The 26,359-nt window shown below is 48.8% G+C and overlaps 2 protein-coding genes across 2 annotated transcripts; both read right to left on the reverse strand.

Moving 5' to 3' along the window:
- Positions 1–1,604: 1,604 nt before the first annotated feature.
- ywhah (tyrosine 3-monooxygenase/tryptophan 5-monooxygenase activation protein, eta polypeptide) lies at positions 1,605–4,548 on the reverse strand. Its single transcript, XM_047017855.1, has 3 exons — positions 4,341–4,548; positions 4,076–4,179; positions 1,605–3,189 (listed from the first exon to the last, which is right to left on the reverse strand). Exons 2-3 carry the CDS (start codon positions 4,160–4,162, stop codon positions 2,536–2,538), a joined length of 741 nt encoding a protein of 246 aa, XP_046873811.1. The 5' UTR covers positions 4,163–4,179; positions 4,341–4,548; the 3' UTR covers positions 1,605–2,535.
- Positions 4,395–25,985, reverse strand: depdc5 (DEP domain containing 5, GATOR1 subcomplex subunit). Its single transcript, XM_047017852.1, is given in 44 exon segments — positions 4,395–5,613; positions 5,849–5,931; positions 6,081–6,141; positions 6,276–6,447; positions 6,818–6,987; positions 8,805–9,047; positions 10,250–10,349; positions 10,629–10,761; positions 10,959–11,039; positions 11,141–11,205; positions 12,448–12,510; positions 12,948–13,044; positions 13,330–13,463; positions 13,867–14,104; positions 14,189–14,356; positions 14,486–14,606; positions 15,304–15,479; positions 16,022–16,080; positions 16,082–16,179; positions 17,971–18,021; positions 18,348–18,442; positions 18,540–18,675; positions 19,386–19,586; positions 19,990–20,246; positions 20,442–20,562; positions 20,698–20,734; positions 20,847–20,916; positions 21,103–21,176; positions 21,370–21,431; positions 21,606–21,740; positions 21,964–22,038; positions 22,148–22,251; positions 22,425–22,497; positions 22,752–22,821; positions 22,932–22,993; positions 23,101–23,179; positions 23,357–23,426; positions 23,554–23,603; positions 24,195–24,278; positions 24,393–24,478; positions 24,612–24,658; positions 25,263–25,350; positions 25,442–25,509; positions 25,870–25,985. Coding segments are annotated over 43 exon segments (4,746 nt in total). The 5' UTR covers positions 25,500–25,509; positions 25,870–25,985; the 3' UTR covers positions 4,395–5,314.
- Between the last annotated feature and the right edge of the window lie 374 nt (positions 25,986–26,359).

Genomic DNA, 26,359 nt, shown 5'->3' on the forward strand with positions numbered 1-26,359 from the left:
ACTTTGGTTTCATTTTGATTTATGCAATCGTTGTTGTACACAGAAAGAAACTTCCCCTCACGAAAAAGAATGTTGGTAAGTGCCGTTTTACAGAATTTACTTTCTAATTGACCCCCACATCACCTGCTAACCAACACAGAACTATGCTGCATTACAGGGGCGATTGTATGATCAGACCTTTAAGGGGGCTCAGCCCCCAATGAGAATGTGACCTGTGTTCTTAATCTGCGCCATGAAATTAACTACCTACTTCTTCTCCTTTGGTTTTACTGGCAGAAAACCAATGTTACTGTAAGGTGCATGGCAACACTGGATATTAAACCTGTTTAAAGCTCTTGGAACCTGTTATTGTTTGTCATCTGCCACTAACAGACACATTTGCAAACTCTTACGTTACAGCACTACAACTTATGTAAGATAATAATGATTCATAATAATAAAAAAAGGGGGTGCTGAGATGAAATGTAGGGGTGCTTGAGAACCCTTAAAAAGAGTCTAAAATCGCCACTGCTGCATTATATAAGATGCAGTAGCCATGGGGGATCTTGGGGAAATACATGGTCAGTTCTGGGGGGGGGGCAGTACATGGACCAGGCACGTGGAATACATGGAAACCTAGGGAAGGTGCAGTATACTCATTATTTAATTTATTTATTAGAATTTTGGCATGCAGTTATTGATGCACCTTAAAATGTCTGCCTAGGCTGTTATGTTTATGACGGCTGCTGTAGGTGATGAAAAATAATTAGGATTATTGTTGTTTTGTTGTGTTACTTTGATGCAAATTTCCACTCTGAGGACATTAAAGTTTTCTATATCAGTCTTAGCAGGAGCCTGTAAGCACCAGGGCCACTAGGGGGCGCTGTAGTTGTAAATAGGAGAAAGACATCCTGATGGTGAAAGGGTTGGGTAAGACACATTGCTAATTTGAGATAGCTTGAGCCAACATATCACACTGTGGGGGCTTAAGCATGAGATAAGCCTTCCATGGAATCAGGAAGGACTGAGGATTCAATTTCCTTATTGTTTGCTCTATCTGTATTTTTAGGTTAGATTGTTAATTAGGGCTACTTATATTTAATTTTTTATTCCCCGTAGTATTAGTTAGACCCCCCTTAGTATTAGCTAGACTTTGCTCCTTTTGTATAGTTAGTCCACATATTTAAGTTTCAATATTCCTATATGTTTAATGTATGCACCTCCCTGCCAAAGTAAATTCCTTGTTTGTGCAAACATTCATGGCAAATAAAATCCCTTCTGATTCTGATTATACTCAAGAACACTGAGTGGTTGTTCCTGTTTTAAACGGCCTCACAGACGTCAGACCTAAACCCGTCTGCATTAAGGCCAACCCCAAATATGGCAACACAAGATAATGTAAATCATCAATATTATCCTTCATAATCTATACCATGGCAGTGTAGTAAGAGTGTGTAGGTCCAGGTGATGTTTTGAATAGTTTCCTCAGCAGATGAATGTAATCCATCTCCTCTCACCAACAGAACCTGTTACAGAGTCCATGGAATTGATACTCGTGGAAACTGACATTCAAAAACCTGTGGCAAAAAGACAATAAACATTCCAGTTGAAAAAAACTACACAAGTTCCCATGGTAGGTAATGTTTTAATGGCATTGTTTTAATGACCACGCATTAACAATAATAATAATAATGATAATAAAAACAAAATATGTTTTTATTATTCGGCGACTGGAACTGAAAAACCAGACGCCGTCCAATCACCCGTGAAGACAAACTGCCCTTATAAGGGCGTGTCAATGACAACACACAGGACAGAGAGGATGGGCCACCAGACAAAAGTCTTACAGCAACAGGGTTCAGTCAAGGAAAAGCACAACATTCTAATGAATGTAGATGGGTAACTGAACAAATCAATCATTTCCCTAATTAGCGTTTTACAGACACCCAATTTTGTGATAGACATACTAAATGGTCCTCGCAGAACTTCCTGTATAAATGTCACTGGAATACCAACCAATCGGTTCATTATCAGCAACAATGAATGGGGAAAGGAGGGGACAAATATCACCAGTGCACAGGAAGTGGGCCAGGCTCAGAAAGCTTGGAGGGAGGGGAGAGAGAGAGACACAGCAAGAGAGAGAGAGATAGACCAACACAGAGAGAGAGACAGCAAGAGAGAGAGAGAGAGATAGACCAACACAGAGAGAGAGGGACAGAGAGAGCAAGATAGACCGATAGAGAGAGACAGACAAAGAGAGAGTGACAGGGAGTGAGAGTCGAGGTGAGCTTGTGAACACGGGAGAGAAGGAAACGCAAGAATGGAGGACGGGCAGCAGGCCTTAACTGACAAAAACCCTCTTTTTTTCCCCACAAGTAGGTCACCGTGACGACACGATGAGACAGAGGGGGCGGATGAGGAAGTGGACGGGGAGAGAGGAGAAGAAGAAGAAGAAAAGACAAAAGGGGAATCAGAATGGGCTGATGACATGACGTGGCTACTCTAGCTAACGACTATCCAAGGTAGAAGAGGAGGGGACAAGGGGGGGGGGGGCCCTCATTCATTGGCCCCCACTTCCTCGGTGGCCTGCTGGTCAGTGGTCCACAAGGTCAAGTTGTCCCGCAGCAACTGCATGATGAGGGTCGAGTCCTTATAGGAGTCCTCTTTCATGTTCTCCAGGTGTCCGATGGCCTCGTCGAAAGCCTCCTTGGCCAGCTGGCAGGCCTGCTCCGGAGCTCCCTGGATCTCGTAGTAGAACACGGAGAAGTTGAGAGCCAGGCCCAGGCGGATAGGGTGGGTGGCAGCCATGCCCTTGCTGATATCGTACGCCTCCCGATACGCCACCTCGGAGGCTTGGACGGCGGCCGCGTTCTTGTCGCCCGTGGCCACCTCGGCCAGGTAGCGGTGGTAGTCTCCCTTCATCTTCAGGTAGAACACCTTACCCTCCAGCTGCTCAGCGTCGCAGCTCTTGATGAGGAACTGGTCGAGGAGGGTTAGGACGTCTTGGCAGACGGTCTCCAGTTCCTTCTCGATGGTCTCCCTGTAAGCGCGCACCAGCTCCAGCTTCTTCTCGTTGTCGTCGGATACGACCCTGGCCTCGATGCTGGAGGTCACCCTCCATGAAGAACGCCTGGCTCCCACCACGTTCTTGTACGCCACCGAGAGCAGGTTGCGGTCGTCATCGCTCAGAGGCTCCCCGAGCTCTGTCACCTGGAAGCAGAAAAATAAAGTTTTTTTTATTTAAATGTATTTTGTTGTCAGCAATGCTGTGATCAATGTTAAAGGATAAAGGCTAAAGGTTCAAGTTAGAGGCAAAAAATGTTTTAACCCCAAAACCAAATAAACAAATCTGCTCGAATTCCTGTACTATATTGCAATCAGGCCTACAGTTGTTTCTATGGCAATATTCCAAGATGGCTGCCATATTTTTTTTCTTTCCACTTGTAGGCAGTATTTCACGGAGAGCGTTTTCTGTCCGGAGAGGAAAATCTGGAATAAGTGCTAAATTATGTATTTAATACATCTTTATGGGCCAAATTGTAATATATATACATACAATATTAATGCTCAGTTCATACAAGGAGTGAGGGCATTTAGAACTAACCTATAATTTAATTCATCTCGATCTTAGTCACCCTGTTCGAACGCGCCCTGTCCTCTGTGAAGCTCTGCACTGCCATTGGATAACTTGCAAAGCCCTATATACTTCATTGTTAGCACCAAGCTAAGTCGGATGCTAGCATCAATTTAAGGATTTTCTAAAGCGATAACATAATACGAACAACATTCTGATAGTATATGGCAATATAACATTCGGCTGTTGTTCTAAAGTTCACTTCGTAATTCACATTTACAATATTTTCGAAAGTCACATCTCATTAATATAGCATAGCCAACTAGCTAACAAAGGCGCGACATGCCGCAGCCTGAATTATGATGCAATCTGGCAAAAACGATCCCCTCTATTCCACAACTGAGAGCAAGCCAGCAAACGCTACTTTAAACTTAACCTGTGGGTAACATGGCAGCGAATATAATGTGCACGGAAATATGAAAACAATCCGGTCGACAAGCTTGACCACTTGGTAATCGTTACCTGTTTCATCGCTGAGGCCATGTCATCGTACCGCTCAGCTTGCTCGGCCATCCGAGCTTTCTGTATCAGTTGCTCTCTATCAGGCATCGTCGCTGCTTGCCGTGCTGTTGATGAAAACCGTAGAGACACTCACACAGTCTGCTATCTACAATTGCTCTAACGTTATTTGAAAGTGCGATGTCTTAAAACAGAAAAATAAAACGGTTATAAGCAAAAACAGATCGGCTTCAGACAGAAGATGAAATGAGAATGCGGGTTTCCTGACCTGCTTGCAAGTGTTGTTTGCTAGACGTTGATGATGCGTAAATCAAAAAACAACCGTTTATGCCGTAGATATCTAGTTAACTGTTCTTCCGGTCCTCGGCCCACGCCTTTACGCTTTCTATCTCCACCCGACGGCTGACTAGCAACTACGGCCTCCCACTGCTATTTACATGGGGTGCTGCTGCAAGCGTCCTGTCAATCCAGTTTGTCGGTAGAGGGGGGTGTGAGGGGCGAGGGCTGCCGCTGCTGATATTTCATGGTGACGTCACTTTCTATAAATAGCCAAGTACTGCTGCGGGCTCGCGCCTGCGCAGTGCGACGTGCTGCATCCTCGGTTGCAGCATCTGACGGCGCGAGTGCGTGGAAGGCTCGGGCGAAGGGATGCGAGTGACTTCTCTTTGCCTTCGCAAACAAATCGCTCAATAAAATCGCGGCTTGCCACATGGACCTATAATGAAACGTTTGCCCTTAGGTTTTAAATTCCCATGTAAATTATAATAGCTGGTGTCAGTGCATGCCATGCCGATTGCGAGCGACATAAATGTTAACCAGTTATCGACAGATGTAACCTCGGACTCGCTGAAAAGGGCGCATGCCATCATACAATGTGCAGTAGCTTAGCTTTGCTAAACTGAAGCAGTGCTCGCCCTTCAACTCGCGCACTCATAATTAATACTGGCATTCGTCCAGGCCATCGGACACCTGTAAGTACGTGGAAATGTAAAGAAACCCGTTTTTCATCACAGGGGCACCCTTAAGATAGCCTACCATACTATGCTCAAGGCTATGATACCTACCACTAAGGTCAACTGACATGAAATCATCCATTTGCATGCATGCCATGACAGTTTCACAGTCGATGGATTATACAATTAAATAATTTATTATTTTTCATCAGGCAGTAGTCTATACATATCAGTTTTAACCCCATTTCATGTCCTTTGGATCGGGGTCCTTTGGATCGGAGTCCCTTTCTCACGGAGCGCTGGCGTTCATCTTTTCCTGACAACCGTCCCAAAAATGGACCAGCCTGTTGTCCTTGTTGGCACAGAAGTCGGTGAAGTCTCGTAGCAGGCGGTCGGCCAGCCTCTCGTCCCCCAGCACGCCAGTCCTCCACGCCTTGGTCAGCATGGTGTTGTAGGCCCAGTGGTAGCCCACGTGCTCCTCGCAGCCAAACAGGCCCTGGCTCGCGGAAGCCGTGGAGTTGCGTCGGCGTCGTTGCTGGTTGCTGGAGTACTTTCTCTTGGAGTAGGGAAGCTGGAGGAACACGGTGCCTGTTGGGACATGTCCAGAGGAGGGAGGGGCGTTCGGAGAGATGAGTCGACAGTGAGGGAAGCAGGCAGGGAGAGGAGGAGGTTAGGGCACACAAATATAGTCATTTACACGACCTCTAATTCCCCTGGGAAGTTTCAAATCATATCACTCTGGTCTATTGAGTACAATAATTAAAGTAAATGTGCCGTACGTCCCACCTACGTCTGTGTATGCTGCTTCCAGAAAACCACCTACCTGTGACGTGTATGTACTGGGGCTTGTTCTCTGAAGGGAAACTGAAAGCCGAGGCTGAAAACTTGTCTTGAACAAATCCAAATCTGAGGGAAGGAAGGAGGAAGGAAGGAGGGAGAAAGGAAAGGAGACATTGGAGGACTTAATGAAGCTAGGAAGCAGTGTTAAGATCGTCACAGTTAGCACTGTGGAGCCACCATATTTACATGGCAATCCACTTTGAGAACCGTCCCACCTGTAAAGTATGGCCTCTTGAAAAAGCTGCATTCGTTCCCAGTATGTCTCCGGCTCAAAACCTGGCACATCATCGCAACATAAGAAAGTCATCAACAAAGGAAATGGAATATAACCAATCCTTGAATACATAAATACAATGTTTTGACAGTTGAGGTAATAAAAAAAAAAAAAAAGGTTCTCAGAGCATCCTCACCCTCGAAGAGGTTATCGCTGCCGTTCTTGAGCAGACTGAGGATGTGGAGAGGGATGAAGAGCTGGGCTCGGAGCGGGTCGCCGTACAGGTACGAGGGCAGCGCGAAGGGAACCTCCAGGACCGGCACCAGCAGGAAGCCACAGGAAGCTGCTTTCCTGTGCCAGCCTTGGACCTGCACAGGAGGGGAGTCGGCAGGAGCCTATGTCAACATCACCATAAACAGGGGCGGGGTTTCATTAGACATGAGTTGAACGTGTCCCACCCACTTTCTGGAAGCGGAAATCTTTCTGATAAGAAGGAAAAAAAAAACTAACAAATGCCAGCATCCTTAGTTATTAAAAACAGTTACACCCTCGACATCCTTTGAAAACAAACCGACGTCCCTGATCATAAAAAATGTATTCGTTTAGCAGCCGCTTATATCCAAGGAAATGTGAGGTACCTGGAGGAGGTGATTTGAACCCGGAACCTCGTAATCTGAGGTCAAGTTCTCTAACCACTAAGCTCTAGCCTCCCTCCGCCTGATCCCTGGACTCTCTCACCATCTCAAAGAGCACGGCTGCAGTGACTGCCATCCAGTGGAGCTTGACCTCAAAGGCGGCGTTCAGAGAGAAGTTGCCGTGGTAATAACAGCTGCACCACTCGGTGCGGTCGCTGCGATTGTTGACGTCCACGTCCAGGGTGGCTGTCTTCTGTTCCGGAACAGTGGCAGCTGGGGAGGGGGAGAGAAGGAGAGAGAAGAGAGGGAGAGAGAGATTGTGGAGGGAAAGGAGAGAGAGAAGAGGGGAAGGAGAGGAAGGAGAGAAAGGGGCGGACAGAAGGAGAGGAGAGAGCAAGTGGAGAGAGAGAGAGAACAGAGAGAGAAAAGAGTGGTGGGAGAGGGAGACCATGGAAGGAGAGAGATGGGCCGGCAGAGATGGTGACGTGAGGATAAGAAGAGGAAGAGATGGAGTAAGCGCGTATGAAACACCAGAAATGGGTTGATGCATGAAAGAAGGCCAGATGTCTTGGATAGGCTCAGAAATAACTACCACCGCAAGAAGAGTTTAGAATATCTGTCATGGATGCCTGTTCAGGTTAAAAAGCAGTTCCCTAGACATGAGGTTAAGCCTATTCCTGGACTAAGATGTGGCTTGGTCCAGGGTAGGCTTCCCCTAAGGCCGAGTCCTTAGCATTAGGCATGAACATTGGAGAAGCTTCATGTTTAGTCGTTAACAGGAAAAAATAGTTTCAAAGTGTGGCAGCACACAGGTCAGACTACTGAGAGAACACCAGTATCAAAAATCAGAAAAAGTTAAGCAGTTAAGACCCGAGTTAATGCAGTAACACTCTCACAATGTTGCGTGCGCATTGTGAAATCGTCACGAGGGTCGGGCGACATAGAGAGGCGCATAGAGAGAGGACAGGTCGCACCACTGCACTACAGTACCACAGTCACGACTACCACAGCATGCACTAAACACCAGCCAACCAACTGACACTCTCATCTTCCACACTCTGATTGGAAGAAATTAGATAAATCAGCAATCGGATTGGAGGGGATCTATCAATCAACTGCCGGGTTGAAGAGTACCATTGGATGCAGAGGGATACATGCCAACTCCTAGTTCTGATAGGATAGAAGCTAGATGGAGGGGGAGGGGTCATAATGTGTTCTGTTTTCTAGGTAGGTACCCATTACCCAGGGTGCAAAATTAACTTTTTTTTCCACCGGCCTAATGGCTTGTGAATGTTCAAATTTGACCAGCCACTCAATAGATTACCATTGTTTTTTTGGCTGTGAGTGTAGAAAATCTACAAACCTCTTGCATATTTTACAGGCATTTGGCAGGTGGATACTGCTAATTCTGTGCCCTGCAGGTAACCTGCACTACCAGCTTCTGAACACAACACAGTTACTCCATATAGTCCAGCTGTCGGCCGTCAGGGGAATGAGGGCAGGTGTCCAGTGTCTAGGTGTCACACAGGAAGCAGGAAACAGGAAACAGGAAACAGCGGTCGCTAAGCTATCACTTAGGACTAAGAGAAGCTGGCTACCTGTTGGTTTAATGTGAGAACCAGCGGTTTACACACAAACGCGGTTAATCTGTATGGACGGTTTGTTAACCGCGGTTCATTTGTAGGGGATGAAGATCTTAATTTGGGTTGACTGCAGTTCTGCTGCATCAAGTCAATTTAGTCTACAGAACCACAGGAATGAGTGTTCCAGCGAACCCATGTGACACCTGTTCCTGCCCCCCCGCCATCCCCAGAATACTAGTTCTGGAGAGGCCTGTGATTGGAGGGAGAGAGAGGCCTGTGATTGGAGGGAGAGAGAGGCATGCTCGATCTGATTGGAAGGGTGGAGTGAGGGGGCCTGACCACTGTGATCATGGTTAGGGGGTGGAGGGGGGGAGTGATTGGGTTGGAGGGAGCTTTGAAAGGTTGTGATTGGCTGGAGAGGGCCGGGAGAGGGTTGTGATTGGCTGGAGAGGGCCGGGAGAGGGTTGTGATTGGCTGGGGAGGGGCGGGGGGAGGGTCTGTGTGTACCTAGCAGAGCGGCGGCCTGGCTGCGTCCTCCGAAGCTGCGGCTGAAGGAACTGTGCCTACTTGCGTACGAGGCCGGCCGGCTGGGCAGCCATGGCAACAGGAAGACGGGCAGGTCGCAGGGGCGGAGCTCCTCCAAAACAAAGGCCACCTCGAACCACTTCCTCTGGAACAGGGCAAAGTCCTCCAGGGCAGCCGCAGACCAGCCCCCGGCCGCGGGGAGAGGGGGGGGCTGGGGGAAGGGGCCTGAGGGGGGGGGGAGAGAGTCAACTGATCTGAGAGTGTCGGTTTGTTTTTAAATATGGGTGTGACTCAGGGCTCCCAACAAACTTTTTTCCTCATTGCCCCAGTGCCGTCCCGGAGTACAAAATGAACAGTCCCAAAATGTAAATTCTGCGTTTTGCATTTTGACATTCTGACATGGGTCTAGGTTATTTGCTACACCGTTGAACACTTCTCCCCTGCCCTCCCACTGTGTGTGAAAAAAAGTTTCTAAAGGTTTGAAAAATATTTAATACATAGTCTACATTCATACATTAGAGTACTCGGCTAAACTCTACTGTACTCGGCTCTGCTTTACTCTATTTGAAGCTTCTCTGTTCTCCACAGGGGGAACAGAATTCCCTGTAGGCCCGAGGAAAGTGGACTGGTGTATAGCTGGAACTCGTTATACATAATGATTACAGTAACATCACCAGCATCACTGTATTGATTTATAAATGGTAAGACTGTAATATACAGGGGGGGAACCACTATCATCAGGCCTCCAGGGAAATCTGTTCCCCCTGTGTTCTCTGTGTAAAAGACTGATGGATAGATGAAACTTGTTATACATAATGATCACAGTAACATACATCACCAGCATCACTGTATTGCTTTATAAATGGCCACACTGTATACATGTATATACACTATATACATGTAAACCTTCGTCCCTGCTCTCGTTACACAGAGCTGCTGACATACTCACAATGAGAACGATCAATATGGGCTCTGCCGACAATCGATCAGTGACCCTGACGAGGGCAGGGCAGCGCTACTGCCGAACGCGGCTGGCGTTCACCAGCTGGGACGCTACACGATCCTGTTCCCTTACCATCTCTCTCTCCCACGATCCTGTTCCCTTACCATCTCTCTCTCCCACGATCCTGTTCCCTTACCATCTCTCTCTCCCACGATCCTGTTCCCTTACTATCTCTCTCTGCCACGATCCTGTTCCCTTACCATCTCTCTCTCCCACGATCCTGTTCCCTTACTATCTCTCTCTGCCACGATCCTGTTCCCTTACCATCTCTCTCTGCCACGATCCTGTTCCCTTACCATCTCTCTCTCCCACGATCCTGTTCCCTTACCATCTCTCTCTCCCACGATCCTGTTCCCTTACTATCTCTCTCTGCCACGATCCTGTTCCCTTACCATCTCTCTCTCCCACGATCCTGTTCCCTTACCATCTCTCTCTGCCACGATCCTGTAGAAGTAGAAGCCGTAGATGAAGGTCCGCATGGCGTCGCCCGACGCGTGAGACACCAGCCCCTCTTCCAGCATCTTCTACACAAGCACACAACACAGAGAAACTGTTAGAACCACAAAACACACACCTGCAACACGCATATATACAGTACCAGCCAAAGTTTAGACACATTCTCCCATTGGGGACACTGTATTTATATAAATAATGATAGAAAATTGTAGCCTCTCCATTTTAAGATGGAACCCCCTTAATATGAAATGATGGCCATGCCCCTGGATAATACTGTGTGCTTCTGTTCACAAACACACTGACATGTCGCCGGCTGATTGGTTCGTGGCCGTGACCTCCTCACCGACCTGCATGATTTCCACGGCCATGACCTGGGTGGCCACGCCCTCTACGTTGTTGACCAGCCAATGGACGATCTCGGCGCTGATAAAGCAGTTAGGGGGCAGTCCTTTCTGCTCAGGTAGGAGCTGCACACCTGTCCTGCACACGGACCCCACACAGGGTCAGGAGCTCTCCTAGGACAGCTGTGTGACACACACTGGACACACACGCTGGACACACACACTGGACACACACGCTCACACACACGCTCACACACACGCTCACACACACGCTCACACACACGCTCACACACACTATCTATGACCCAGAGAGGAGACACACACACACAGACTCACGCAGGGTGTTTGATGGCTTCCAGGATCTCCATAAGTGTGGAGCAGGAGGTCAGAGTGAAGGGCCCTCCGTCCGACTGACCACTACGACAGCAGCAGGCGGGAAAACAGTCACACACAGCACAGACCACACACGGCTTCATGTAATCTAGTCTGCGCTAGACCAGAATAGTCTGCAGTCAAACCTGGTTTCCATGGCACCGCCGGGTCCCACGTCCGACTGGGCACCTTCTGCTGGATCAGCTGGCAACTACATCGGGCCAATCAGCAGAGGTTTAGTGAGTGGACAGACCAATCAAGACAGCACATCTATCTGCTACACGAGGGTCGAGGGGTCATGCAGAGTCAGAAGCAACTCACTTCCTGTCGTTCGTTACCTTAGTTACAGGGGCGTCGGTTTGTTTTCAAACGTGGGTGGGACAGCTTTATTAACTGAGGATGCAGCCGTGAAATATAATTTTCATTTCATGAATCATAGTAGATGACTTTGGTAGTTGGAAACAATTTTGCTAATGGTTATCCATTCATTAATATAATAAGGTGAAATTACATGACTGAATGGGCGGGGGTGGTCATAATTACTGGATTCACAATAGCAGTTGTGAGATATCGAGAGGCATAAATGAGTCAACGGGTATGTCTAGCTCCTTGTATATGTTGGTCGCTTGCACAAGTGCGCGGTAGACCTACATATGTGCAGTATTTACAGTTTTCTGTGTTTGGTTGACACAGAAATGTGGCAATATTCGAAAAAATTTATTCTGCAGAAGCTGAGTGAGATGCTGATAGTTCAAAGTGACAAACTAAAAGCATTTGTCTCGTTCATTTGTGGCGGGCGGGAAATGCGTGAAACTGGATGACTATGGGTTTGCACTCAATATCATGCACCATTTGCATAACAAGAACACATGCAGTGACTAGTCCGTGTGAAATGCTCTAAGAATGCACAAAGTATATCAACAAGCCCCAACGGCAACGTGCAATCCTGGGCGAGGCCCAACGAGGCCTCGAGGCTGAACGTTTTGAATGACACTAGATGGTCGAAACTGCATGGCTTCAAACGCCCCTATCTGGCTCCCTCGTCGAAACGAGCATGCTTTCTCACGCAGCAGCGGACTGGGAGAGAGAGCTACAGGCGTGGACAAGCACGGAGGCGGACCAGACGATCGCTTCTAAGCCTTCCCAGCGTTTTGGTGGCATCTACGTAGCGCTCATGCAGACAGACAGACAGACAGACAGACACACACCACACACAGACAGACAGACACACACACACACACACAGACAGACAGACACACACACACACACACACACAGACAGACAGACAGACAGACAGACAGACAGACAGACAGACAGACAGACAGACAGACAGACAGACAGACAGACACACACAGACAGACAGACAGACAGACAGACAGACAGACAGACAGACAGAAAGACTCAGAGACACTCTAGGGGGGTGCAGCTGCACAGGGGGCCCATTCCTACTGACCTGCGAGTAACTGATGTAGGAGGAGAGAGGGCTACGGATAAAATCCAGAATGAAGGCAGCGTCCTGTCAGCGGAGGAGGAGCAGAAGGAGGCAGGAGTAGAAAGGAATGAAGAGGAGGAATTAAGAGGAATGAAGAGGAGGAAGGTGAAGCCACGTGATGAAAACACCCCCAGTGCCCATGGAGAGAGAGAGAGAGAGATGGAGAGAGAGACAGAGAGATGGAGAGAGAGAGAGAGAGAGAGAGAGAGAGAGAGAGAGAGAGAGAGAGAGAGAGGAGCAGGACTTATAGAACAACAGGTACAGGAGAGAGAGCGAGACAAGAGAACCAAAAGCGAAGCTCCCACAGTTCAAAATAAAGAGCCACAAGCCCAGTTACATGATCATCAAGCAGCTCCAAGGTGGTGATGTGACAGAACGCGCGTCACATGTCCCAGCACACAGCCCTGGATCCGGACACACACCCAAACCCCGCCACCCCCTCAACACCCCCCCCCGCTCACCTTTCTCGGGCTGTCCACATACGTGGTCGCCGCGGCGGGGTCGCCAGGGGCGGCGGTCTGCTTGCCCTGCTGCTGCTGCTGCTGTTCCTCCAGAGACCTGCAGACAGGAAACGCATCATCAGCAGGGTGAGCTTCCTGTCAGACAGGGAGAGTTTTGGAGGGTTTTCGTCGTCGTCCTCGGCGGTGGAGGCGACGGTTCCTCTCACAGAGAATCTGAATCTGAATCTGAACCATAAGCAAAACCTGAATCTGAACCTGAACCATAAGCAGAACCAGAATATGAACCTGAATCTGAACCTGAACCATAAGCAGAACCAGAATCTGAATCATAAGCAGAACCAGAATCTGAATCATAAGCAGAACTAGAATCTGAATGACTCACTTGTGGTTCTGCTCCAGCTCCAGCAGGGCGGACAGGGCAGAAGTGCCTTTCTTCCCCAGGGGAGGGGCTACGGGCTCGGGGGGGAATGGAGAGAGAGGCCCGCTCATCTGGAGACCCTTCATAGGACCGCTCTTCTACACAGAGACAGGAGAGAGAGAGAGGAAGAGAGAGAGAGAGAGAGAGAGAGAGAGAGAGAGAGAGAGAGAGAGAGAGAGAGAGAGAGAGAGAGAGGAGAGAGAGAGAGAGACAGGAGGAGAGACAGGAGGAGAGAGAGAGAGACAAGAAGAGAGAGAGGAAGAGAGAAGAGAGAGAGAGGAGGAGAGAGAGGAAGAGAGAAGAGAGATAGGAGGAGAGAGAGGAGAGAGAGAGAGAGACAGGAGAAGAGGAGAGAGGTACAGTGGGATATTTCACGAAAAAAAAGAAAATCTAAAAAGATTGTGCTCTCCTCCTGAAAGCCCCCGATCCTGTTTGGGTTCCAGACTGTTCCAGACTGTTCCAGACTGTTCCAGACTGTACCAGACTGTACCGGGGCCTCACCCTGATGATCCTGTCGGAGCGATGGCGTCTCCGGATGCGGTTGATCCCCTCCAGAAAGCGTATGAAGCCGTCCAGCAGGGCCCAGTCCCCCGCCCCGGTCATCCCCTCGCGGCCCGCCATCGTCCCCGCGCCCTCGCCGTACACGTCCCAGTGGCCCTCGCCGTCGGCAACGCGCCGGGCTCCGCCCGCGGGGAGCAACAGGAAGCGTGTCCGCCAGAACTTCAGAGAGTCGATCAGACTGGGGGGGGGGGGCGGAAGAGGGAGTTTGTCAAAGTGAGTGTGCCGTGAGTGTGTTTGTCTGTGTGTGTGTGTCTGTGTGTACCTGAAGTCCTCAGAGCCTGCCGAGCAGATGTACTGGTCCAGGTAGTTCCACTTGTACTCCTCCAGCCTCTCGTGACCAAACTCCACCCAGCAGGTCAGGAAGTGGGCATCAGAGTGGGGGGGGCACAGGCTGTAGCTGTACTGAATCTGTGCTGACTCGTACGGATACCTACACACAGACACACACACAGACAAAGACACACAAGCACGCACACACACCCACGTGGGGGGTTAGTGAACAGAGAAGTGTCTAAGTGTGCTAGCAGGTTACAGTGACATGGTGCCGGTGAAGACTGACTTGGGCAGGTAGCGGGTGACAGTGATGATCTTGTCCTTCAGACAGACTTTGTGGAAGGTCCGTCCCATACTGAGCCAGTACTGACTCTCTTCCTCCACAGGGCTGGGTCTGGATACTAGACCTGAGGAGGAGGAGAGAGGAGGGGGGGAAGAGGAGGAGAGAGGAGGAGGGGAAGAGGAGGTGAGGAGGAAAAGGGAGGATAGAGGGAGAGAGGGGATGAGAGGAGGAGGGGAGGGCAGGAGAGGAGTAAAAGGGAAGAGAGAGGGAGAGGGGATGGGAGGGGAGGAGGAAAGGGGAGGAGAGGAGAGAGGAGGAGAGGAGGAAAGGGGAGGAGAGGAGAGAGGGGAGGAGAGGAGAGAGGAGGAGAGGAGGAAAGGGGAGGAGAGGAGAGAGGGGAGGAGAGGAGAGAGGAGGAGGGGAGGAGAAAAAGGGAGGAGGAGAGAGGGGAAGTGGAGAAGAGATGAGAATTTCAAATATAAGTCAGTAATGTAATTTAAATTGTGAATTAATGACTGCACTTATTGCATCTCCCACTCTGCATAGTAGAACTGTAAATGTTTTATTCATTGCACATTATCAGCCCCACTGTTGTTTATTCGGGATTTGCTGCACTTAAAATGTTATGTATGTGACAACTGAATCAGATTAATGTGAAACTCGGTTTATTTTTCATTAATACTTGAGTAGTTAATTTAGCCATTAAACGGATGACCTTATCCATCAACCCATCTGTTGCTCATCAGTCAAGAGGACCAAAACACTACCTCTCACAGCTACTATGTGTGTGTGTGTGTGTGTGTGTGTGAGAGGGGGGGCACCTCTGGAGTAGAGGGGACTGCTGCTGTGGGGCGGGGCCACGGCAGGCGGAGCCACGGCGGGCTGGGACTTCCTGACATTGGGCTGCACTATGATCTGGTAGCCCTGCATCAGCCGCTGGCAGATGAACTCCTCAAACACTTGGGGGGCGCTCATCACCGGGGCCTCGTCATCACGCCTGGGGGGGGGGGGGGGGAGAGAGGGGGGGGGGATAACTGGTGTTGATAACTGGTGCTGCAATGCAGTTTTTGTACAGGTCCAGGTGTGTGTGTGTGTGTGTGTACTGCACCAGGTGTGTGTGTGTGTAACGCTCCAGGTCAGTGTGTGTGTGTGTGTGTGTGTGTAACGCTCCAGGTCAGAGTGTGTGTGTGTGTGCGTGTGTGCGTACCGCTCCAGGTCTGTGTGTGTGTGTGTGTGTAACGCTCCAGGTCTGTGTGTGTGTGTGTGTGTAACGCTCCAGGTCAGAGTGTGTGTGTGTGTGCGTACCGCTCCAGGTCTGTGTGTGTGTGTGTGTGTGTGTGCGTACCGCTCCAGGTCTGTGTGTGTGTGTGTGTGTGTGTGTGTAACGCTCCAGGTCTGTGTGTGTGTGTGTGTGTAACGCTCCAGGTCTGTGTGTGTGTGTGTGTGTGTGTGTGCGTACCGCTCCAGGTCTGTGTGTGTGTGTGTGTGTGTGTGTGTAACGCTCCAGGTCTGTGTGTGTGTGTGTGCGTGTGTGTGTACCGCTCCAGGTCGGTGTGTGGCAGCAGGTCGTAACAGCCCTCGGTGTAGTCGTTCTGCAGGGGCCTGCCGGTCGGGGAAGTAGTCGGTGGTGAGGGGCAGGCAGGCCGGGGTGGTCAGGGACTTCCAGTCCACCCCCACCGTGCAGCAGAAACTAGGCACTGTCGGGGGGGGAGACAGCAGCAAGGCTTCAGGGGAACCCCCGCCACACACACACACACAGAACACACACACACAGAACACACACACACACAGGACACAAAAAAACAAAACAAAAACAAACATATTCCCCGTGGCAAACACACATTTGATGGTAGGAGGGGGGAGGGAGAGAGTTAGGTATGGGGGATGGGGGGGGGGTTACAGGGGAAAAGGATGTGAAATATAAGTAGTGAGGGCAGACGATGGAAAAGAGCAGTTGGTGAATAGGTTACGAGGAGGAAGATGAGAAAACACACAGAGGGACAAACGACAGAAACAGACAAACACATAAAATAAAGAGACAGAAAAGAGGGAAGAAAAAAACAAAAGAAAAACAAGTCATTGTTATTTTTGACTGTCTTCATCGCACCTATTGATGATTCCAGTGGCATCGACAAGTGCAGATTTGACACATGATAAGGATTGAACAGGTGTGTAGTAGGCGTGTGGTACAGTAAACATGATAAGCGTGTGGGACAGTGAGCAGGAGGTAACCGTGATGCAGTAAGCGTGTGATAAGCGTGTGAGACAGTAAGCGTGTGATAAGCGTGTGAGACAGTAAGCGTGTGAGCAGCCACCACACCAGAAACACTCATGAGGAAGGCCACATGTGTGTGTCTGTTCAGACGTGTGGACCGAGAACACGCTCTGCCTGTTTGAGGCAGACTGGATGCAGAAGCGGTAAGATCCACACACACACACACACACACATACACATATACACACACACACACACACACATACACACACACACATACACACACACACACACACACACACACATACACACACACACACACACACACATACACACACACACACACACACACACACATACACACACACACACACACATACACACACATACAGGCCTTATGAAGAGCGCACCAAGGAGAACAGTAACTAAGTAGGAAAGCTCACCAGGACAAGGAAGGGTGTCCAGAGAGAAGACCGAGAGACAGAGAGAGAGAGAGAGAGAGAGAGAGAGAGAGAGAGAGAGAGAGAGAGAGAGAGAGAGAGAGAGAGAGAGAGAGAGAGAGAGAGAGAGAGAGAGAGGGGAGGGAGGGAGAGAGAGGGAGGGAGAAAATGCTACTGAAAGAGAGGTCAAAAAATGAGATGTAGCTACAGAGGAAAGTGACAGATGGAAAAATAAGTTTGGAGTTGAAGGAGGGGAGGAAGAGGAGAAGATGGAGGAGGAGGAGATGGAGGAGATGGAGATGGGGGAAATGGATGAGGAGATGATGGAGGAGGAAGAGGAGGAGGAGGAGATGGAGGAGGAAGAGATGGAGGAGGAAGAGATGGAGGAGGAAGAGGAGGAGAAAGAGGAGGAGGGGAGGAGGAGATGGAGGAGGAAGAGATGGAGGAGGAGATGGAGGAGGAGATGGAGGAGGAAGAGGAGGAGGAAGAGGAGGAGATGGAGGAGGAAGAGGAGGAGGGAGAGGAGGATGAGGAGGAGGGGGAGGATGAGGAGGGGACCTAAGTGAACCTTCAGTTGAATGTTTTCCCATCTGATCCACCAGGCCCAACCACACAGACACCCACAGATGGCCTGGCCAATCAGGGTTAGAGCTGAACATTACATCATCTGTTTGGCTGCTAAAAAAACTCCAACCAACCAAAGCCAATTCTGTTATTGCACACGTGTTCATGAGTGTCACAGTGCTGAGTGAAGTTTGGTGTGCGGGTGTGTGTGTGTGCCCGTGTATGTGTGTGAGTGTGTGTGTGTCTTTCTTAAGGTAAGACAGACTCACTTGGGTCAGAGCTGGCGTCTTCAAATGATGAGCCACGGTTGACAGGGGTTCCTGTACAGAAAGGGAGGGCCGTTTTACACAGTTAACATGATATATGATCAACAGCAAGGTTCAGAAGGGAGATAATCAAGCGCCTTGTATGTTGTCTGTTCTAACAGAGAGAGTGTGTGTGTGTGTGTCTGTGGAGGGTGTGTGTGTGTGTGTGTGTGTGTGTGTGTGTGTGTGTGTGTGTGTGTGTGTGTGTGTGTGTGTGTGTGTGTGTGTCTATGGAGGGTGTGTGTATGTGTGTGTGTGTCTATGGAGGGTGTGTGTGTGTGTGTGTGTGTGTGTGTGTGTGTGTCTGTGTCTATGGAGGGTGTGTGTATGTGTGTGTGTACCCGTGCTGTTACTGCTGGTTGGACTGCCAGTAAACTCCTCCACCCCTCCACTGATGTAGAGGCTGTTCTCTCCTGTCTGTCGTGAGGTTGACCGCCTGCACACACACACACACACACATAAACCCCCCATATCAATAACAGCTCCACAGCTCTCTCTCTCGCAAAAAGGGCCCACGCGTGGGCGTGTCTAACCTGCCAGTGGCCTCGTGATAGGCCAGTTCCAGGAGCTCTGCGGAGGTGTGGGCGGGGTCTCTCTGCTCACTCCCCTGCATCTCAGCCATGTTCTGACGGGTCTGGTGGTGGATCTGGATGGCCTCTCCAGAGGGCCCTGTAACACAGCCAGCTCTGTAACACAGCCGTCTCTGAAACACAGCCAGCTCTGTAACACAGCCGTCTCTCTAACACAGCCGTCTCTGTAACACAGCCGTCTCTCTAACACAGCCGTCTCTCTAACACAGCCGTCTCTCTAACACAGCCAGCTCTGTAACACAGCCGTCTCTGTAACACAGCCGTCTCTCTAACACAGCCAGCTCTGTAACACAGCCGTCTCTGTAACACACCCGTCTCTCTAACACAGCCGTCTCTCTAACACAGCCGTCTCTCTAACACAGCCGTCACTCTAACACAGCCAGCTCTGTAACACAGCCAGCTCTGTAACACAGCCGTCTCTGTAACACAGCCGTCTCTGTAACACAGCCAGCTCTGTAACACAGCCGTCTCTAACACAGGCGTCTCTGTAACACAGCCAGCTCTGTAACACAGCCGTTTCTGTAACACAGCCGTCTCTGTAACACAGCCGTCTGTCTGAAACCTGCCTGCTGTCTCTGCTGCTCTGGGCCTGGGTCAACCTTGTGTGTTTAGTCTGCTGTTGTCTACACAACCTCATGTGTTTAGTCTGCTGTTGAATCCCCAGGATGGTGTCGTCTCTTTTAAATATCTTGCAGTGCGTATTAAGCAATACAAACACGTCTCAACAGTGTGTGTATGTGTGTGTGTCCAGGTGTGTGTCCAGGTGTGTGTCCAGGTGTGTTTTCTTACCCACTGGGAAGGTGTGCATCCAGCGCCGGCGGTTGGAGGTGAGCTTCATGGGCATGCGCGAGGGGGCGAAGGGGTTGATGAGAGCCCGCTGGGGGGTGTACCCGCCCGGGCGCACGTGCAGCGTGGACTCAGCGCTGCCCACCGTGAAGCGACCCGGCGCACTCGAGTCCCGCTGGGACTCCATCATCTTCTCCAGCAACTCTGATAGGAGACAGGTGGCTGAGCGGTTAGGGAATCGGGCTAGTAATCAGATGGTTGCCAGTTCGATTCACGGCCGTGCCAAAAAATGACGTTGTGTCCTTGGCCAAGGCACTTCACCCTACTTGCCTCAGGGGGAATGTCCCTGTACTTACTGTAAGTCGCTCTGGATAAATGTCAATGAAGGAGACACACAAGGGAGGCAAGGCAGTTTGTCTACACAGCGCGTTTCATACAAGAGGCAGCCTCCATGTGTTTCACGTCAAAACACGTCAGAACTATAAAAACGGATTTCAAAAACACAACACGAATACAAACGTAACGAGTGGTGAGGGGAATGAGTGGACCGTAATGAAAGGATGGACAGAGGGAGAGAAGGAAAGATAGAATGTGTGTGTGTCCGTACCTCTGGTGCTGGTGTACCCCAGTGAGCTGCTGACCTCGTACTGAGCCGGTGCCACTCGGGGGATCAGCAGGATGCTGGACACGCGACCCAGGCTGTCGTCAGACGCCAGGCTTCTCTGCTCGCTCCTCTGCTCGCTCCTCTGCTCGTCCGGCCCCCCAGCCGAGCGACCGGGGGACGAGGCCCCCCCGGCCCCCCCTGCGCCAGCCTCGGCCGAGCCCCAGCTCTTTCTCCCACTCGTCTCCCTCTCCCGGCCCGCCCTGGGAGACAAAGTCGTCACACAGTCAGAGCCTCGGTCACGTGTAGGAGTTTAAACATCTTCTTTTTTGTTTCTCTTTTTATTTCATTCTTTTTTTGTGGGGTTGTTGCTTGTTTGTAGTGCCACACTGGGTGCTTGGGGGTAGGGTCTGGGTGCTTGAGGGTAGGGTCTGGGTGCTTGAGGGTAGGGTCTGTACCTGAAGTTTGTGCTCCTCTGGGCTCTCGACGGTCCAGGAAGTCTGAACACCAGTGCATCGTGGGCATCGTAGTCCACTTGGATGGGAAGGCTGTTCTCTGAGTCCTTCGGGGCTCCTAGAGCTGAGAAGATCAAAGGGTTACCAGGGTTACCAGGACGCTTTCAAGCTTCTATGCCACATCAACCATTCCACATATGATGTTTAACAACTGCCATATGAAGAAAAAACAGACATGAAAACATGGTCATAATCTTACTGTGGTCTTTGCAGCTCCTGAATCTCTCTGCCTGGATCTGGAAATCAAACCAAATACAATGTTATAACACAGATGTGAAATGAAATATATTCCAAGCTGTAAACCTATTTCTGATGAGTTTAGCTGGATGATGCGTCCACGTGTCGTACTTTGCGTCCGGCCAGCTTGATGCGAGGGGTGAAGGAGCTGCAGGAGGACTGACTCTTGGACGTGTAGAAGCTGTCGACACGGCAACGAAAAAACAAAACCAATAAGCTCCACCTCTCTTCTATCAAACATAACTGGACGCTGGAGGAAATATCTGAATGTATTTTGTAATGTCACCCACTGCCGTTTTAAAGCAACTAGAACTGTTTCAGATGCCTTCTCTGACTAACACTTGTGAACTCCCCCCTGTCCCTGTACCTGTGGTTGATCCAATGGGGCAGGTTGTAGTCGTCCCCCAGTCTGGAGTCTCCAGGAACAGTTCGGTTGTGAAGCTTGTCATGGTTATAGAGAGAACAACATTCAGTTCCGGACTCTTAACAGGGACCAATCGGAAGCTTCCTGAGGTTCCGGACTTTTAACAGGGACCAATCGGAAGCTTCCTGAGGTTCCGGACTCTTAACAGGGACCAATCGGAAGCCTCCTGAGACCTTCCGTCTTTGATTCAGAGTTCCAGAAGCATCTTACCTTGAACAGTGGCACGGCATGAAGAGGCTGCTCCCCCATGCAGACCAGGTCCACACCAATACCTGCAAACACACATCAAGTCTGTTTGGCTATTATGATTTCAGTAGTCTAGGAAACCCTCGGTTAAGATTGTTTAAGGACTGACGCCTTTTATAGCATCTGTCAGTAGACATTTGATTGAGACCGGAATCACAGAATGAACTCCAACGCCGATCGTTCTCTAACCGGACGCTCACCGTTGTCGATCATGCGTTGCTTGGTGAGGATCATGAGAAGGCGGTCCACCTCAAACACTCCCACCCCGGGAGTGATCACCACGGACATCTGGCCCGTGCGGTCGAAATTACGGTTGATGTAGTGCTTGTCAAAGACTTCAGAGCCAGACAAAGACAAGGTTAGAGAGGTTTGTGCGGCAGCCGGTGTTCGATTCTGACCCGGGCACATTTGCTGCACCACTTTTCTCTCCCCAACATTTCCTGTCCTCCTGTACTACTGTCACTATCTCTCGATAAAGTACAAACGCAGCAAAACTACGTATTTCAAAAGGTAAACAGTCACACAGAGAGCGCCGCGGCGGTCTCCATGACGACTCACCGTTGAAGGACAGGTTGATGGCTTCTAGATAGTTCCCCTGGGCAGCGGTAGAATTTTGCCCGGAGGGGAAGCCATCTGCGAAGAAAAACACAAACATATACACACACACAAGACGTTAAAAACTATATTTTCAGGATGGCAGGGGAGTGGGGGCGGGGGGGAAGGGGGGTGGAAGACCTGTTACCTGCTCCTTTGAGGCGCACCAGCACTGGGTACTGGATGAAGAGCTTCTTGATGGTCACCAGCAGAGAGGTCCACTCGTCACGCCTCTCGTTCTGAGCGACCACCCTGGACGGCACGACACACATCAACACACCACCGAGGGCTCGTCGGCCATCATATCGCTCACACTAGCCACTAACAACATAATACTGTGTATGTGATATCGTATTTAGACATCTTTAGCCAGGATTCTATGCTGGGGTTCGAACTATGCAGGAGGTGGCTGAAGGCCTGCTGACCTGTAGAAGTCCTCATAGAAGCGCCCCTCGTGGTCCTGTCTAATGGACCCTCGCAGGATATCAGGGAACTCCTCTGAGGCCCAAAACAGAAACAAGAACCTAGTTAGAAACCTAGCGATGTCGGGTTAGACATCGCTAGAAGAGTATTCGTCATCGTATACTTTGATTTGTTTGAGCGTGCGTCTATCGTGTGACCAAGAGTGATTTTGAGCAGAATAGTCGTCAAAGGAGAATGGAAGTGACTTTATCAACCTAATTAATTAGTCATAACAGAGAGTATTTTTGTGTTCAGTTGAGTCTGAAATGAAGACAAGTGAAGTAACCCACCCAGAGTTTTGGCGTTGTAGAAAGTTCGGGAAAAAAGGACTACTGTCACTTCATGGCTACAATTCTTCTCCTAAAAGTAAACGACAGTGAACTTAATGTTGTTTAACTCCCATCAAATCTCAGGAATATTGGTTAAAACTGGGTTTTCAAATACTGCCGCAGACCATAAAAATCACAAACCTTCCATTTGGCAAAAAGGTCCGACAGGAAACCACTGACAGCCTTTTCAAAGTAGAGATCGCCTGAAACGAACATATGAAGTCATGCTGTGACCTGTTTACAAGTCCAACTCGATCAGTTATCACATTCCCTCACCGACTGGAATAAAACCTCTCCCGGAACAACTCACCATAGATGTCAAAGTCCCACATCTCCCAGCTCATCTGGATGAAGATGTACACCATCGCAGACGTGGACCTAAACACCACCTACACAGCAAACGGAGCTAGCATTCAACCGAAAAGCCAACTTCAAGCAGTTGATCACCAGCACTCTCAAAATATATACTACAAAATATGTACTTGTGCATTCATAACTATACTATAGTGTCTTTGAGTTCTCAACACAGTGATTGTAAAGGGAGCCGATGCTGCCTGCCTGCTCACCCTGGTGTCTTCACTGATGTATCCACAGGTGACCTTCTCCCCTTTCACCCACAGCTCGCTGGCCTGGGCTCTGCAGGGGAACGCAGAGAGAACAGACAGGGGTTGAGAGAGGGGGGACAGAGACAGAGAAAAACGAGAAACGAAAAACACCCTAAAGCCACGTTGGTCACAAAGTGTGTCGGCCTTTCCATATGTACCTGATCCCGGCAAACTCCACTTTATGGGTCACGTAGACTGATGTGCTCACCTGGGACACGAGGGGGGCTTCAGTCAGAGGACAACTTGCACTGACAACATGAACGACTGAATCTGCAGTAAACCGCTAAACACTCAATGGTAAAGGGCAGACACACACGCACAAACACCCTTGTACACACGTACACACACGTCTCCTCTTCCATACACACACACACACACACGTTGCACGCACACACACACCCTGCTCACCAGACATTCCTTGTCTCTAAGTCTCCTCTTACGACCACACACGTACACACACACACGTACACACACGTACACACACACATGTACACACACACGTACACACACACACACGTACACACACGTACACACACACACGTACACACACGTACACACACACACGTACACACACACGTACACACACACACGTACACACACACGTACACACACACACGTACACACACACGTACACACACACACACCCTGCTCACCAGACATTCCTTGTCTCTAAGTCTCCTCTTACGACCACACACGTACACACACACACGTACACACACACACGTACACACACACATACACACACACACGTACACACACACACGTACACACACACACACACTGTTGTGAACCTCCTCACTAGACTCTTCTTCAGTCTCCACATGTCTCCCCTCCCGATGTACTGGTCCTTGAAGGTGAGCTCTACAAGGTCCAGGGTCACGTCCTAACACACAGACACATCACAAGCCCCTACTTGATTTATAAAGTCTTGATAATGTTGGTTACATTGACTGAAATGAAGATGTCCCTGCTCTGATGAATACACAGACTAAAGTACCTTGGGGTCCACGATGTTGACAATGACATCTTGATAAGCTCGCAGTTTGAAGGCTTGTGCAACAGTCTGGTCCACACTAATGGTTTCTATATGAATTGGGATGAAGAATAGATCTGGTTGAATATCGACAGATAGCATTCCTTATAGAAGTCATTGGCAATTGGACGCACTAATGAAATATGGGCCAGTTTAGCAGTGCAATATAAAGATGTGTTGTACCTTTTTGAAGATCCACTTTGAGGCTTTTCACTTGCAGCAGGAGAGGACTGTTGAAGGGGAGGACAGGAGGATAGAAACAATTCATATATGATGATTAATTCAATTTTACATTTTATTAATTTAGCAGACGCTTTCATCCATAGCGACATACAAAGCACATAGAAAGTACTGCAGAAGATCAAGGATGAAGAAGAAGTGCAGATGGCTACTGTGAATTATACTATTGTTGCTTGCTTTTCTACAGTTACACTCTTATCCTTTTGAGGTTCATGTTGTTTAATTATAACGTGTTTAACTACATGCTCTTATGTTTCTTTCTGAACATTTCTGAACTTTCTGCTTTTCACAATGTATGCTTTATGTTTCAGCTACCCGCAATGTTTGGGGCTATCTCGTTGTTTATGTTCATTGACCTATGCACTTTTGTAAAGCTCTCTCTTGGAAGTCGCTTTGGATTAAAGCGTCTGCTAAATGAATACATGTAAATGTAATGTTTGTAATGTACATTATTTCTGTAGAAGGGAACTCAGAATCAAGCACAAATGAATAATGATGAATGATTGCATCTATTAGTTTAGCACATAACCTACAATATGAACGATATGAAGGCATAAAGGCATAGTAACATGTCCTCAAGTACACTCTGCTGACCTGTATTCGTCTGTTGGGTGTGCGATCTCAATGATATCTCCAAGACTCGCTTGGGGGAAGACTTTTGGGTTCACAACCAACTCATCTTCTGTATAACGGGAGGGATCGTGACAGAATTAGACATAAATGTGTATTTAAATGTTTAACTGAGTACTCTTTATTTATCACTTTAAACTCACCACTCCCCCCAAAGCCTTTCTTGTGCACCACAAGCTTGTAGGTCTTATTTGTCTTCATGGTGAACAGACTGAGGAAACGTAAACAAGCAACACGAGTTAATGGACTGTCCTCGCAGAATACCTGACCCCATCAACCTTTTATCTTGATCTGCTTAATATAGAAATCCATTAAAACGGATTCCTCGAATACCACTGTTTATCTTACAGTTATTGACACTGAGGATGATGAATGATGAGCTACTGCAATGTATCTCTGAACGCTATAACTAAACCAGACAGGATAAAACACACTTCATGGTCGTCTCGTGATGTTTTCACTGTTAGCTATCTCAGCTAATCTGCCAGCGTTCTTCGAGCCGTGTGCTTGGGTAAGTTATTTTACTACACACAATGGAACGATTAGCGGTTGCATTGAAGGGAAAACTCACATTTAAAACGTACTTATGGGGAATCTATCGGCATTTTTTCATGCATTTCTGAGTTGTTGTATCTGAATGCTAGCCGGGAGCTTCTACTGCACCATGATTTCTCCACTTCCTGAAAAACAAGTAGTTTCCGCCCATTTGTCACCTCATAAAGGCTGATGATTGGTCAGTTGAAATGGACGTAACTACGCACGCGTAGCTCAACAGAATTTACAATTAAGTCTTCCATTTTTTCGGTAACAATACAAAAATATTAACTTTTATTTCAAATATAAGTATTAAAACAGCAACTTAAATTATATAAAAATTTCCTGATATATATGCAAAGTATGTTAAACCTTAATTTGACCTACTTAAACGTGTGGCTTGGTGGTGGGGTGTTTACACTAAATAAATGATTTTATAGAAATAAGTTATTGCAGGAAAATTCTTCATTTGTAAGAACTTATATTGTGAAATATTTTGTGTATAACAAATATTTAAATATTTTCCA

Source organism: Hypomesus transpacificus, unplaced genomic scaffold, assembly GCF_021917145.1.
Source record: "Hypomesus transpacificus isolate Combined female unplaced genomic scaffold, fHypTra1 scaffold_84, whole genome shotgun sequence".
NCBI lineage: Eukaryota > Metazoa > Chordata > Actinopteri > Osmeriformes > Osmeridae > Hypomesus > Hypomesus transpacificus.

Coding starts and splice junctions, on each gene's coding strand:
- ywhah (XM_047017855.1), bottom strand. CDS start 4,162: ATGCCTGATAGAGAGCAACTGATACAGAAAGCTCGGATGGCCGAGCAA. Junction 3,190..4,075: donor TGGCCTCAGCGATGAAACAG/GTAACGATTACC, acceptor TTCTGCTTCCAG/GTGACAGAGCTCGGGGAGCC.